Genomic DNA, 15,894 nt, shown 5'->3' with positions numbered 1-15,894 from the left:
ACACTATAAGGTTATGCAATGTTGCACAAATTGTTAGGAAGTGAGCCGACAGAAGTATTAGCATGCCGGGCAGAATGCTTAGCAGTATTTTGTCTGTCTTTACGTCCTGAGTTCAAATTCTGCTGAGGTCGACTTTGCCTTTCATCCTTCCATGGTCGATAAATTAAGTACCAGTTTCGTACTGAGGTCAATCTGATTGCCTGGCCCCCTGCCCAGAAATTTCGGGCCTTGTGCCTCGAGTAGAAAAGAATATTGTACAAATTATATTGGAGTATATTTCTATTTGTGTGATGTGGTGCTTGTGTTTATGAACTGATTAGCTTTGGATGAACAAACTTGCATGAAAATCTGGTTAATTACAGGGATTTTTCATGATATATCAAATGGAAATAAAGATTGCTTTGACAAAGCATGTTAAGATGTTAAAATGCAAAACGAAAATTAACAAAAATAACCTCGTATGTGTGGCACATCTACACTTTAGTACCCCACCATTGATATTTGTTAGTATTTAATAATGATGTTTCAAAAAGTAGACTAAACAAGCTTCTTTCCTTTATTTAGAAATCAGTCCATCCATGCATTTTCTCAGTCCAATTTTCCGGGAGGGGTGATTGAGGTAAAGTCTTATCCATAGGATTCTACCAGAAGTAGTAATCATTACAGTCTTTAGTTGGATCCCCAAGTATGAACAACTCTTAAAATGAATATTAGCCAAGCATAGCTTTCTTAGTCTACCTAGTAGGGCTCCTGCCATTTCACTTGGCCTGAAGAATGTATCTTCTGATATTTTCCTTCAGCTTTCTAACAACATGTCTGTAATGTTGCAGTTGTATCCTCTCAAAGTATATAGACTCCGTTATCTCAGAGCTATGCCCTGTCGAGTAACATTACACCAGAAACCACTTGGGGGAGACCACATTTTAGCCACTTGTAATCGCGATTGTACTATTTCAGCCCTTACCTGTTGAGGACCGAATCTTAAATCTGGTGCATTACTCTATCAGAGCCTGCAAATCTTCAGAAAATATATGAATCATAAATGTTCAGAAACTTTCCAAAATATCAAAAGGATTGACATTGATTTTTTACAATTTTAATTTGAAATGAAATTTTTAAATTAAATCCATCAAAATTTACATCAATGTATATGTTTTTTCCGTTTTTTTTTTTTTTTTTTTTTGCTTAGTTGCTATTTTTAGATACTTTTCCCTTTAGAAACTCTCTCTCCCTCTATCGGAGAATTGTGGAAAAAATACATGAGATATAAAGGGGAACAACTCCATACCGAGAACAAATTACATCATTCTAGTGACTTAGATATAATCTCTATCCGGGCATTGACTGATTCCATGTGACGAACGGTAAGTTGACAAAGATTTGCTTGAATAATAATGAATCGCTAATACTGTGTGGAGATAATAAAATTGTTATTATGTAAACCCTTCAACGATACAGTAATTGGAATTCCTTCGATATAACTCGACAACTCTTGACAGTTCGGTTCGGACAACTTCGGTGTAACTCGACAATTCACTTCGGATATCTCCGTGACCTCTGTGACAGCTGCTAAAATGGAAGGCGGCGAATAAAGCTGTGTTCGCGTGCCTGTTTTGTTTTTATGTGTTGTGGAATATACATATAACGAAATTATGCTTTTCCGTTTTAATTAGTGTTTTTAACAACTGTTAATTAGCAACCCTGTCTCTCCCTCTATCGGAGATGTGAGGAAAAATATGAGTTATAAAGGGGAACAACTTCATACCGAGTGCAACGTACACCATTTAACGACTTCGATATAATTGCTTGATCGGACACTGGTTCCATGTGAGAACGAACGGTAAGGTGACAAAGAATTACTTGAATGATAATAATAGTAATAAATCTTTAATAAGGTTTGTAAATAATAGAATTGTTTTTATGTGAACCCGTCAACGATACAGTAATCCTATACAAGTGAAAACACATAGAAACACCGGAACAAAGATATTTGCTGCTGCAAGTGGTCGTTTTGCTGTCTTTTACCTCCAGGATAAATCTTCCAAACTGAATTGTTGATCTCTTATTTTCCAAAAGACAATCCATTGGTGTATACGAAACGAATAAACGATATAAAATCAGGATAAATTATTTTATGTCCCAGGGTATTATCTTTACGGTCCTAAACTGAAATTGATCTCATAATAAAGTGTTACTAATGCTTCTGTCATCTCTCGCTCCCTTTTGCTATTTTCTGTCACACACTTTCTATTTCGCACACTGTTGATGGGGCAAAAGAAAATGCACGCACACACACAATATATGTCTTTCTCTCTGTTTCTCTGTGTGTCGCACTATTTTTAATCTCTTCTCTTTTATTTCAGAGAATATCACATGTAATTGGCATGAAAGCATTGTCTACATCAGATGACATCATCAATATTCATCACCTTTTAAAGACTGAAAGAAAATATTGTACAGAAGAGATTTAAGAACTCCAGAGAATTCCAGTGAAATATTTCTTCTCAACTGAGATTGATAGCAACATTTCTCTTGTGAAATGTTTGGAATGTCTACAAGATTATTTTGTACTGAAGTTAGACTTCATTAACTTTAAAAGGAATCTTAGAGTGTTTTCGGATATCAAGAAGGATTGGAGATGATGTAAATGGAGCAGTAGAAATATTTGATAGGAATATTCTATAGAGCAGCAATAGGAAATGTATCCATATATGTTGTGATGACAGAAGTATAATAATGGACAAACAGATAGTTGAAGAATATTGTTTTTATTCCAAAGAGATGTCGCAAGAGAAACCACAATCAGCATATGACTGCGATATCTGTAAAAAGTCTTTCACTCACAAACATAATCTGACTACTCACAAATGTATTCACACAGGGGAGAAGCGATTTCATTGTGATGTCTGTGGTAAATCAATCTGTAACAGAGGAGCCTTAACTGTACACAAACGTATTCATACAGGAGAGAAACCTTATCATTGTGATATCTGTGGTAAATCATTCTCTGTAAATAGCAGCTTAACTCGGCACCAACGCATTCATACAGGAGAGAAACCTCATCATTGTGATATCTGTGGGAAATCATTCTTTGTACGTAGTAACTTAACTGAACACAAACGTGTTCATACAGGAGAGAAACCATTTCAGTGTGATATCTGTGGTCAATCATTCTCACGAACTGATACCTTAAAATCTCACAAGCGTATTCATACAGGAGAGAAGCCCTATCACTGTAACATCTGTGGTAAATCATTCTCTGGAAGAAACCAAAGAGCTCAACACAAACGTATTCATACTGGAGAAACACCATTTCATTGTGATATCTGTGGTAGATCATTCTCTCAGAGTATACATTTAACTACACACAAACGTATTCATACTGGAGAAGAGCCATTTCATTGTGATATCTGTGGTAGATCATTCTCTCAGAGTATAAATGTAACTAATCACAAACGTATTCATACTGGAGAGAAGTCATTTTATTGTGATATCTGTGGTAAATCATTTTTTTACAGACATGTCTTGATTATTCATAAACATATTCATACAGGAGAGAAGCCGTTTCATTGTGATATCTGTGGTAAATCATTCTCTCAAAGTAGCCAAATAACTAATCACAGACGTATTCATACAGGAGAAAAGCCATATCACTGTGATGTTTGTGGTAAATCATTCTCTGATCGATGTAACTTGACATCTCACAGACGTATTCACACAGTAGAGAAGCCATTTCACTGTGATATCTGTGGTAAATCATTCTCTCAGCGTAACCATGTAACTAAACACAAACTTATTCATACTGGAGAGAAGCCATTTCATTGTGATATCTGTGGTAAATCGTTCTCTCACAATAACGCCTTCATTAATCACATACGTATTCATACAGGAGAACGGCCATATCACTGTCCTTTCTGTGATAAATCATTTTCTCAAAACTCTAGCTTAACTAAACATATATCTATCCATACAAAAGTGTGACTTTATCATTTTCAAAAGTCTACCTTAGTAGATGGAAACTGTGTGGAAGCCCTTTGTGTATATATATATATATGTGTGTGTGTGCATGAGTGTTTATTTTGTATTGAGTAAGTGTTGTAAATGAATTACATTCATTTCTAATATTCTCCAAAACGAACGTGGATCTAGGGAAATATCACTTTCCTTGGAAAGGTAAGTGTTGGGAATTGGAAAGGCATCCAGCTGTAGAAGATGTGTCCTAATGGCCTCCTTGATACATGAAAGCATACAAATGTAGCTGTTGACTAGGCGTGTTTTACTCATTATTTTAATCTGACAAAAATGGCCATGTTTTACTCCTATTAATTTCTACTGACAAAACTGAAGTGCAACTTGTGCCCAGGGTAAGGCTAACACTATAAGGTTATGCAATGTTGCACAAATTGTTTGGAAGTGAGCCAACAGAAATATTAGCATGCCGGGCAGAATGCTTAGCAGTATTTTGTCTGTCTTTACGTCCTGAGTTCAAATTCTGCTGAGGTCGACTGTGCCTTTCATCCTTCCAGGGTCGATAAATTAAGTACCAGTTTCGTACTGAGGTCAATCTGATTGCCTGGCCCCCTGCCCAGAAATTTCGGGCCTTGTGCCTAGAGTAGAAAAGAATATTGTACAGATTATATTGGAGTATATTTCTATTCGTGTGATGTGGTGCTTGTGTTTATGAACTGATTAGCTTTGGATGAACAAACTTGCATGAAAATCTGGTTAATTACAGGGATTTTTCATGATATATCAAATGGAAATAAAGATTGCTTTGACATAGCATGGAAAGATGTTAAAATGTAAAACGAAAATTAACAAAAATAACCTCGTATGTGTGGCACATCTACACTTTAGTACCCCACCATTGATTTTTCTTAGTATTTAATGATGGTGTCTCAAAAAGTAGATTAAACAAGCCTCTTTCCTTTACTTAGAAATCAGTCCATCCATGCATTTTCTCAGTCCAATTTTCCAGGAGGGGTCATTGAGGTAAAGTCTTATCCACAGGATTCTACCAGAAGTAGTAATCATTACAGTCTTTAGTTGGATCCCCAATTATGAACAACTCTTAAAATAAATATTAGCCAAGCATAGCTTTCTTAGTCTACCTAGTAGGGCTCCTGCCATTTCACTTGGCCTGAAGAATGTATCTTCTGATATTTTCCTTCAGCTTTCTAACAACATGTCTGTAATGTTGCAGTTGTATCCTCTCAAAGTATATAGACTCCGTTATCTCAGAGCTATGCCCTGTTGAGTAACATTACACCAGAAACCACTTGGGGGAGACCACATTTTAGCCACTTGTAATCGCGATTGTACTATTTCAGCCCTTTCCTGTTGAGGACCGAATCTTAAATCTCGTGCATTACTCTACCAGAGCCTGCAAATCTTCAGAAAATATATGAATCATAAATGTTCAGAAACTTTCCAAAATATTAAAAGGATTGACATTGATTTTTTACAATTTTAATTTGAAATAAAATTTTTGAATTAAATCCATCAAAATTTACATCAATGTATATGATGTTTTTCTTTCTTTTTTTTTTTTTGCTTAGTTGCTATTTTTAGATACTTTTCCCTTTAGAAACTCTCTCTCCCTCTATCGGAGAATTGAGGAAAAAATACATGAGATATAAAGGGGAACAACTCCATACCGAGAACAAATTACATCATTCTAGTGATTTAGATATAATCTCTAACCGGGCATTGACTGATTCCATGTGACGAACGGTAAGTTGACAAAGATTTGCTTGAATAATAATGAATCGCTAATACTGTGTGGAAATAATAAAATTGTTTTTATGTAAACCCTTCAACGATACAGTAATTGGAATTACTTCGATATAACTCAACGGCTCTTGACGGGTCGGTTCGGACAACTTCGGTGTAACTCGACAATTCACTTCGGATATCTCCGTGAACTCTGTGACAGCTGCTAAAATGGAAGGCGGAGAATAAAGCTGTGTTCGCGTGCCTGTTCTGTTTTTATGTGTTGTGGAATATACATATAACGAAATTATGCTTTTCCGTTTTAATTAGTGTTTTTAACACCTGTTAATTAGCAACCCTGTTTGTCCCTCTATCGGAGATGTGGGGAAATATACGAGCTATAAAGGGGAACAACTTCATACCGAGTGCAACGGACACCATTTAACGACTTCGATAACGGCTTGATCGGACACTGGTTCCATGTGAGAACGAACGGTAAGGTGACAAAGAATTACTTGAATGATAATAATAGTAATAAATCTTTAATAAGGTTTGTAAATAATAGAATTTTTTTTATGTGAACCCGTCAACGATACAGTAATCCTATACAAGTGAAAACACATAGAAACACCGGAACAAAGATATTTGCTGCTGCAAGTGGTCGTTTTGCTGTCTTTTACCTCCAGGATAAATCTTCCAAACTGAATTGTTGATCTCTTATTTTCCAAAAGACAATCCATTGGTGTATACGAAACGAATAAACGATATAAAATCAGGATAAATTATTTTATGTCCCAGGGTATTATCTTTACGGTCCTAAACTGAAATTGATCTCTTAATAAAGTGTTACTAATGCTTCTGTCATCTCTCGCTCCCTTTTGCTATTTTCTGTCACACACTTTCTATTTCGCACACTGTTGATGGGGCAAAAGAAAATGCACGCACACACACAATATATGTCTTTCTCTCTGTTTCTCTGTGTGTGATTTTTTTTGTCTGTGTGACGCACTATTTTTAATCTCTTCTCTTTTATTTCAGAATATCACATGTAAGTGGCATGAAAGCATTGTTTCCATCAGATGACATCATCAATATTCATCATAGCAACGCTTCTCTTGTGAAATGTTTGGAATGTCTTCAAGATTATTTTGTACTGAAGTTAGACTTCATTAACTTTAAAAGGAATCTTAGAGTGTTTTCGGATATCAAGAAGGATTGGAGATGATGTAAATGGAGCAGTAGAAATATTTGATAGGAAATGTATCCATATATGTTGTGATGACAGAAGTATAATAATGGACAAACAGATAGTTGAAGAATATTGTTTTTATTCCAAAGAGATGTCGCAAGAGAAACCACAATCAGCATATGACTGCGATATCTGTAAAAAGTCTTTCACTCACAAACATAATCTGACTACTCACAAATGTATTCACACAGGGGAGAAGCGATTTCATTGTGATGTCTGTGGTAAATCAGTCTCTAAGAGAGGAGCCTTATCTGTACACAAACGTATTCATACAGGAGAGAAACCTTATCATTGTGATATCTGTGGTAAATCATTCTCTGTAAATAGCAGTTTAACTCGGCACAAACACATTCATACAGAAGAGAAACCTTATCATTGTGATATCTGTGGTAAATCATTCTCTCTAAATAGCAGCTTAACTCGGCACCAACGCATTCATACAGGAGAGACACCTCATCATTGTGATATCTGTGGGAAATCATTCTTTGTACGTAGTAATTTAACTGAACACAAACGTGTTCATACAGGAGAGAAACCATTTCAGTGTGATATCTGTGGTCAATCCTTCTCACGAACTGATACCTTAAAATGTCACAAACGTATTCATACAGGAGAGAAGCCCTATCACTGTAACATCTGTGGTAAATCATTCTCTGGAAGAAACCAAAGAGCTCAACACAAACGTATTCATACTGGAGAAACGCCATTTCATTGTGATATCTGTGGTATATCATTCTCTCGGAATATACATTTAACTACACACAAACGTATTCATACTGGAGAAAAGCCATTTCATTGTGATGTTTGTGGTAAATCATTCTCTAGGAGTACCCAAATAACTACTCACAAACGTATTCACATAGTAGAGAAGCCATTTCACTGTGATGTTTGTGGTAAATCATTCTCTCGGAGTATAAATGTAACTAATCACAAACGTATTCATACTGGAGAAAAGCCATTTCATTGTGATATCTGTGGTAAATCATTCTCTCAAAGTAGCCAAATAACTAATCACAGACGTATTCATACAGGAGAAAAGCCATTTCACTGTGATGTTTGTGGTAAATCGTTCTCTGATCGATGTAACTTGACATCTCACAAACGTATTCATACAGGAGAGAAGCCATTTCACTGTGATGTTTGTGGGAAATCATTCTCTGATCGATGTAACTTGACAGCTCACATACGTATTCATACAGGAGAGAAGCCATTTCACTGTGATATCTGTGGGAAAGCATTCTCTCACAATGGCACCTTCATTAATCACAAACGTATTCACACAGGAGAGAAGCCATTTCACTGTGATGTTTGTGGTAAATCATTCGATCTCAATTGCATCTTCATTAATCACAAGCGTATTCATACCGGAGAAAGGCCATTTCACTGTGATATCTGTGGTAAATCATTCTCTCATAGTAGGCAAATAACTAATCACAAGCGTATTCATACAGGAGAATGGCCATTTCACTGTGATATCTGTGGTAAATCATTCTCTCAAAGTAGCAAAATAACTACTCACAAGCGTATTCATACAGGAGAGAAGCCATTTCACTGTGATATCTGTGATAGATCATTCTCTCAGCGTAGCCATGTAACTAAACACAAACTTATTCATACTGGAGAGAAGCCATTTCATTGTGATATCTGTGGTAAATCATTCTCCCAAAGTAGCCAAATAACTAATCACAGACGTATTCATACAGGAGAAAAGCCATTTCACTGTGATATCTGTGATAGATCATTCTCTCAGCGTAGCCATGTAACTAAACACAAACTTATTCATACTGGAGAGAAGCCATTTCATTGTGATATCTGTGGTAAATCGTTCTCTCAAAATAACGCCTTCATTAATCACATACGTATTCATACCGGAGAAAGGCCATTTCACTGTGATATCTGTGGTAAATCATTCTCTCAACACTCTAACTTAACTAAACATATATCTATCCATACAAAAGTGTGACTTTATCATTTTCAAAAGTCATTTTTCTCTTAAAAACCAACATTTTAACATCTTTTTCAAAACAAATCACAAGTGAGCCCTGTTCTCCTGTCCGTAAGCCATAAACCCTTGACTCTAATCGTACTCATCATGGTTCTTTCTTCAAGGTACCATTTTCTGGCCACATTCTCTGTTTCTCACCGTTTTAGCATCCTCTTACAACATACACAAGGATTTGGTAGTCTATTTGCATCCAGTTTTATTTATAAAATCCTTGTCCTATGCAACCATGAATAATAAAATATCTCATATAACCATCAATATATTCACACAGGACATCAGATGTAACAGTGTATTAGAGCAACAACCCACCTTTATATTTTATATATATCCAATTCTCAATAAAACCTTCGTTTCAGGATATTCACCACTAGTTTGTGAGTTTTAGAAGTTTTGCTTTCCAACCACTTCGTTTCTGGTTCAATCCCACTGCATGACACTTTGCACAAGGGTCTTCAACTATAGCCACCAGTCTTACCAAAATCTTGTGGATTGATTTAGTAGATGGAAACTGTGTGGAAGCCCTTTGTGTATATATATATATATATGTGTGTGTGCATAAGTGTTTATTTTGTATTGTGTGAGTGTTGTAAATGAATTATATTCATTTCTGACATTCTCTAAAATCGTACGTGGATATTGGGAAATATCACTTTCCTTGGAAAGAGGTAAGTGTTGGGAATTGGAAAGGCATCCAGCTGTAGATGTGTCCTAATGGCTTCCTTGAGACATGAAAGCATACAAATGTGGCTGTTGACTAGGCGTGTTTTACTCATTATTTTAATCTGACAAAAATGGCCATGTTTTACTCCTATTAATTTCTACTGACAAAACTGAAGTGCAACTTGTGCCCAGGGTAAGGCTAACACTATAAGGTTATGCAATGTTGCACAAATTGTTAGGAAGTGAGCCGACAGAAATATTAGCATGCCGGGCAGAATGCTTAGCAGTATTTTGTCTGTCTTTACGTCCTGAGTTCAAATTCTGCTGAGGTCGACTTTGCCTTTCATCCTTCCAGGGTCGATAAATTAAGTACCAGTTTCGTACTGAGGTCAATCTGATTGCCTAGCCCCCTGCCCAAAAATTTCGGGCCTTGTGCCTAGAGTAGAAAAGAATATTGTACAAATTATATTGGAGTATATTTCTATTCGTGTGATGTGGTGCTTGTGTTTATGAACTGATTAGCTTTGGATGAACAAACTTGCATGAAAATCTGGTTAATTACAGGGATTTTTCATGATATATCAAATGGAAATAATGATTGCTTTGACATAGCATGGAAAGATGTTAAAATGTAAAACGAAAATTAACAAAAATAACCTCGTATATGTGGCACATCTACACTTTAGTACCCCACCATTGATATTTGTTAGTATTTAATAATGATGTTTCAAAAAGTAGACTAAACAAGCTTCTTTCCTTTATTTAGAAATCAGTCCATCCATGCATTTTCTCAGTCCAATTTTCCGGGAGGGGTGATTGAGGTAAAGTCTTATCCATAGGATTCTACCAGAAGTAGTAATCATTACAGTCTTTAGTTGGATCCCCAAGTATGAACAACTCTTAAAATGAATATTAGCCAAGCATAGCTTTCTTAGTCTACCTAGTAGGGCTCCTGCCATTTCACTTGGCCTGAAGAAGGTATCTTCTGATGTTTTCCTTCAGCTTTCTAACAACATGTCTGTAATGTTGCAGTTGTATCCTCTCAAAGTATATAGACTCCGTTATCTCAGAGCTATGCCCTGTTGAGTAACATTACACCAGAAACCACTTGGGGGAGACCACATTTAAGCCACTTGTAATCGCGATTGTACTATTTCAGCCCTTACCTGTTGAGGACCGAATCTTAAATCTCGTGCATTACTCTACCAGAGCCTGCAAATCTTAAGAAAATATATGAATCATAAATGTTCAGAAACTTTCCAAAATATTAAAAGGATTGACATTGATTTTTTTACAATTTTAATTTGAAATGAAATTTTAAAATTAAATCCATCAAAATTTACATCAATGTATATGATGTTTTTCTTTTTTTTTTTTTTTTTTGCTTAGTTGCTATTTTTAGATACTTTTCCCTTTAGAAACTCTCTCTCCCTCTATCGGAGAATTGAGGAAAAAATACGTGAGATATAAAGGGGAACAACTGCATACCGAGAACAACTTACGTCCTTCTCGTAACTTAGATATAATCTCTAACCGGGCGTTGACTGATTCCATGTGACGAACGGTAAGTTGACAAAGATTTGCTTGAATAATAATGAATCGCTAATACTGTGTGGAAATAATAAAATTGTTATTATGTAAACCCTTCAACGATACAGTAATTGGAATTCCTTCGATATAACTCGACAACTCTTGACAGTTTGGTTCGGACAACTTCGGTGTAACTCGACAATTCACTTCGGATATCTCCATGACCTCTGTGACAGCTGCTAAAATGGAAGGCGGCGAATAAAGCTGTGTTCGCGTGCCTGTTTTGTTTTTATGTGTTGTGGAATATACATATAACAAAATTATGCTTTTCCGTTTTAATTAGTGTTTTTAACAACTGTTAATTAGCAACCCTCTTTGTCCCTCTATCGTAGATGTGAGGAAATATACGAGTTATAAAGGGGAACAACTTCATACCGAGTGCAACGTACACCATTTAACGACTTCGATATAATTGCTTGATCGGACACTGGTTCCATGTGACGAGGAACGGTAAGGCAACAAAGAATTACTTGAATAATAATAATAATGGTGGAGATGGAGTATATGTAATCTGGGTATACCCCCACTTTTAAATTTTGTTTTTTTTTACGGAATCCTATGTTTCAGACCATGGAGAATCCGATTCTGGAAAAAAATTTTCAAAAACCTCAATTTCAAAATTTCGATCCCCCCCCCCGGTTTTTATATAGATCCACAGGGTAAACCTAACCCTAACTCAAACCCTAACCCTAACCCTGACCGTAACCCTTACCCTAACCCTGACCCTAAACCTAACCCTAACACTAGTTTTGTGAGATTTGGCTGTTATTTCTAGCATGTAAATAGCCTGCTTGGTGGGGTGGGGTGGGGGGGAATTGAAAGTTTTCAAAAATTTTTTTTTCAGAATCGGAATCTCCATAGCCTAAAACGTGGGATTCCGTAAAAAAAATTAATAAATAAGGGGGGGAAAGGTTCAGATTACATATAGTCCATCTCTACCATAATAATAATAAATCTTTAATAAGGTTTGTAAATAATAGAATTGTTTTTATGTGAACCCGTCAACGATACAGTAATCCTATACAAGTGAAAACACATAGAAACACCGGAACAAAGATAATTGCTGCTGGAAGTGGTCGTTTTGCTGTCTTTTACCTCCAGGATAAATCTTCCAAACTGAATTGTTGATCTCTTATTTTCCAAAAGACAATCCATTGGTGTATACGAAACGAATAAACGATATAAAATCAGGATAAATTATTTTATGTCCCAGGGTATTATCTTTACGGTCCTAAACTGAAATTGATCTCTTAATAAAGTGTTACTAATGCTTCTGTCATCTCTCGCTCCCTTTTGCTATTTTCTGTCACACACTTTCTATTTCGCACACTGTTGATGGGGCAAAAGAAAATGCACGCACACACACAATATATGTCTTTCTCTCTGTTTCTCTGTGTGTCGCACTATTTTTAATCTCTTCTCTTTTATTTCAGAGAATATCACATGTAATTGGCATGAAAGCATTGTCTACATCAGATGACATCATCAATATTCATCACCTTTTAAAGACTGAAAGAAAATATTGTACAGAAGAGATTTAAGAACTCCAGAGAATTCCAGTGAAATATTTCTTCTCAACTGAGATTGATAGCAACGCTTCTCTTGTGAAATGTTTGGAATGTTTTCAAGATTATTTTGTACTGAAGTTAGACTTCATTAACTTTAAAAGGAATCTTAGAGTGTTTTTGGATATCAAGAAGGATTGGAGATGATGTAAATGGAGCAGTAGAAATATTTGATAGGAATATTCTATAGAGCAGCAATAGGAAATGTATCCATATATGTTGTGATGACAGAAGTATAATAATGGACAAACAGATAGTTGAAGAATATTGTTTTTATTCCAAAGAGATGTCGCAAGAGAAACCACAATCAGCATATGACTGCGATATCTGTAAAAAGTCTTTCACTCACAAACATAATCTGACTACTCACAAATGTATTCACACAGGGGAGAAGCGATTTCATTGTGATGTCTGTGGTAAATCAATCTGTAACAGAGGAGCCTTAACTGTACACAAACGTATTCATACAGGAGAGAAACCTTATCATTGTGATATCTGTGGTAAATCATTCTCTGTAAATAGCAGCTTAACTCGGCACCAACGCATTCATACAGGAGAGAAACCTCATCATTGTGATATCTGTGGGAAATCATTCTTTGTACGTAGTAACTTAACTGAACACAAACGTGTTCATACAGGAGAGAAACCATTTCAGTGTGATATCTGTGGTCAATCATTCTCACGAACTGATACCTTAAAATCTCACAAGCGTATTCATACAGGAGAGAAGCCCTATCACTGTAACATCTGTGGTAAATCATTCTCTGGAAGAAACCAAAGAGCTCAACACAAACGTATTCATACTGGAGAAACACCATTTCATTGTGATATCTGTGGTAGATCATTCTCTCAGAGTATACATTTAACTACACACAAACGTATTCATACTGGAGAAAAGCCATTTCATTGTGATATCTGTGGTAGATCATTCTCTCAGAGTATACATTTAACTACACACAAACGTATTCATACTGGAGAAGAGCCATTTCATTGTGATATCTGTGGTAGATCATTCTCTCAGAGTATAAATGTAACTAATCACAAACGTATTCATACTGGAGAGAAGTCATTTTATTGTGATATCTGTGGTAAATCATTTTTTTACAGACATGTCTTGATTATTCATAAACATATTCATACAGGAGAGAAGCCATTTCATTGTGATATCTGTGGTAAATCATTCTCTCAAAGTAGCCAAATAACTAATCACAGACGTATTCATACAGGAGAAAAGCCATATCACTGTGATGTTTGTGGTAAATCATTCTCTGATCGATGTAACTTGACATCTCACAGACGTATTCACACAGTAGAGAAGCCATTTCACTGTGATATCTGTGGTAAATCATTCTCTCAGCGTAACCATGTAACTAAACACAAACTTATTCATACTGGAGAGAAGCCATTTCATTGTGATATCTGTGGTAAATCGTTCTCTCACAATAACGCCTTCATTAATCACATACGTATTCATACAGGAGAACGGCCATATCACTGTCCTTTCTGTGATAAATCATTTTCTCAAAACTCTAGCTTAACTAAACATATATCTATCCATACAAAAGTGTGACTTTATCATTTTCAAAAGTCTACCTTAGTAGATGGAAACTGTGTGGAAGCCCTTTGTGTATATATATATATATGTGTGTGTGTGCATGAGTGTTTATTTTGTATTGAGTAAGTGTTGTAAATGAATTACATTCATTTCTAATATTCTCCAAAACGAACGTGGATCTAGGGAAATATCACTTTCCTTGGAAAGAGGTAAGTGTTGGGAATTGGAAAGGCATCCAGCTGTAGAAGATGTGTCCTAATGGCCTCTGAGAGACATGAAAGCATACAAATGTAGCTGTTGACTAGGCGTGTTTTACTCATTATTTTAATCTGACAAAAATGGCCATGTTTTACTCCTATTAATTTCTACTGACAAAACTGAAGTGCAACTTGTGCCCAGGGTAAGGCTAACACTATAAGGTTATGCAATGCTGCACAAATTGTTTGGAAGTGAGCCAACAGAAATATTAGCATGCCGGGCAGAATGCTTAGCAGTATTTTGTCTGTCTTTACGTCCTGAGTTCAAATTCTGCTGAGGTCGACTGTGCCTTTCATCCTTCCAGGGTTGATAAATTAAGTACCAGTTTCGTACTGAGGTCAATCTGATTGCCTGGCCCCCTGCCCAGAAATTTCGGGCCTTGTGCCTAGAGTAGAAAAGAATATTGTACAGATTATATTGGTGTATATTTCTATTCGTGTGATGTGGTGCTTGTGTTTATGAACTGATTAGCTTTGGATGAACAAACTTGCATGAAAATCTGGTTAATTACAGGGATTTTTCATGATATATCAAATGGAAATAAAGATTGCTTTGACATAGCATGGAAAGATGTTAAAATGTAAAACGAAAATTAACAAAAATAACCTCGTATGTGTGGCACATCTACACTTTAGTACCCCACCATTGATTTTTCTTAGTATTTAATGATGGTGTCTCAAAAAGTAGATTAAACAAGCCTCTTTCCTTTACTTAGAAATCAGTCCATCCATGCATTTTCTCAGTCCAATTTTCCAGGAGGGGTCATTGAGGTAATGTCTTATCCACAGGATTCTACCAGAAGTAGTAATCATTACAGTCTTTAGTTGGATCCCCAATTATGAACAACTCTTAAAATGAATATTAGCCAAGCATAGCTTTCTTAGTCTACCTAGTAGGGCTCCTGCCATTTCACTTGGCCTGAAGAATGTATCTTCTGATATTTTCCTTCAGCTTTCTAACAACATGTCTGTAATGTTGCAGTTGTATCCTCTCAAAGTATATAGACTCCGTTATCTCAGAGCTATGCCCTGTTGAGTAACATTACACCAGAAACCACTTGGGGGAGACCACATTTTAGCCACTTGTAATCGCGATTGTACTATTTCAGCCCTTTCCTGTTGAGGACCGAATCTTAAATCTTGTGCATTACTCTACCAGAGCCTGCAAATCTTAAGAAAATATATGAATCATAAATGTTCAGAAACTTTCCAAAATATTAAAAGGATTGACATTGATTTTTTACAATTTTAATTTGAAATAAAAATTTTTAATTAAATCCATCAAAATTTACATCAATGTA

At 35.9% G+C, this 15,894-nt stretch overlaps 3 protein-coding genes across 11 annotated transcripts in view; all 3 read left to right on the top strand.

Annotated features, from left to right (window-relative positions):
* LOC149130648 (uncharacterized) overlaps positions 1 to 5,522 on the top strand; it is a 9,065-nt gene extending 3,543 nt beyond the window's left edge. Inside the window, exons 2-3 of one of the 3 annotated variants that reach the window (XM_089344493.1) lie at positions 1,190 to 1,364; positions 2,364 to 5,522. In XM_089344493.1, the coding sequence (XP_089200619.1) occupies positions 2,737 to 3,981 (1,245 nt within the window). In that variant the 5' untranslated portion in view covers positions 1,190 to 1,364; positions 2,364 to 2,736 and the 3' untranslated portion in view covers positions 3,982 to 5,522. Of the gene's footprint in view, positions 1 to 1,189; positions 1,365 to 1,706; positions 1,841 to 2,363 lie in introns of those variants that run through there. The other 2 variants (XM_089344492.1, XM_089344494.1) reach the window with 2 other exon arrangements.
* Positions 1,712 to 9,330, top strand: LOC149130647 (uncharacterized). Of its 4 annotated transcripts, none has more exons than XM_089344411.1 (2): positions 1,712 to 1,840; positions 6,751 to 9,330. In XM_089344411.1, the coding sequence occupies exon 2, from the start codon at positions 7,008 to 7,010 to the stop codon at positions 8,922 to 8,924; it is 1,917 nt and encodes a 638-aa protein (XP_089200537.1). In that variant the 5' UTR covers positions 1,712 to 1,840; positions 6,751 to 7,007; the 3' UTR covers positions 8,925 to 9,330. The 4 variants fall into 4 exon arrangements, with proteins under 4 accessions (XP_089200537.1, XP_089200535.1, XP_089200534.1 ...); XM_089344409.1 differs by lacking the exon at positions 1,712 to 1,840 and adding an exon at positions 5,602 to 5,733; XM_089344408.1 differs by lacking the exon at positions 1,712 to 1,840 and adding an exon at positions 6,073 to 6,207.
* On the top strand, positions 6,100 to 15,894 carry LOC149130646 (uncharacterized). 4 transcript variants are annotated; one of them, XM_089344469.1, is made up of 3 exons: positions 6,100 to 6,207; positions 11,549 to 11,666; positions 12,650 to 15,894. In XM_089344469.1, exon 3 carries the CDS (start codon positions 13,023 to 13,025, stop codon positions 14,349 to 14,351), a length of 1,329 nt encoding a protein of 442 aa, XP_089200595.1. In that variant the 5' UTR covers positions 6,100 to 6,207; positions 11,549 to 11,666; positions 12,650 to 13,022; the 3' UTR covers positions 14,352 to 15,894. The 4 variants fall into 4 exon arrangements, with proteins under 4 accessions (XP_089200595.1, XP_089200598.1, XP_089200597.1 ...); XM_089344470.1 differs by lacking the exon at positions 6,100 to 6,207 and adding an exon at positions 11,118 to 11,190; XM_089344472.1 differs by lacking the exon at positions 11,549 to 11,666 and having other exon boundaries at positions 6,110 to 6,207.

The sequence above is a fragment of the Octopus bimaculoides genome, chromosome 28, assembly GCF_046866305.1.
Source record: "Octopus bimaculoides isolate indiv1 chromosome 28, ASM4686630v1, whole genome shotgun sequence".
NCBI classification, from domain to species: Eukaryota; Metazoa; Mollusca; class Cephalopoda; order Octopoda; family Octopodidae; genus Octopus; species Octopus bimaculoides.
The sequence above is the reverse complement of the archived record's forward strand: the minus strand, read 5'-3'. Positions and strand labels throughout refer to the sequence as shown.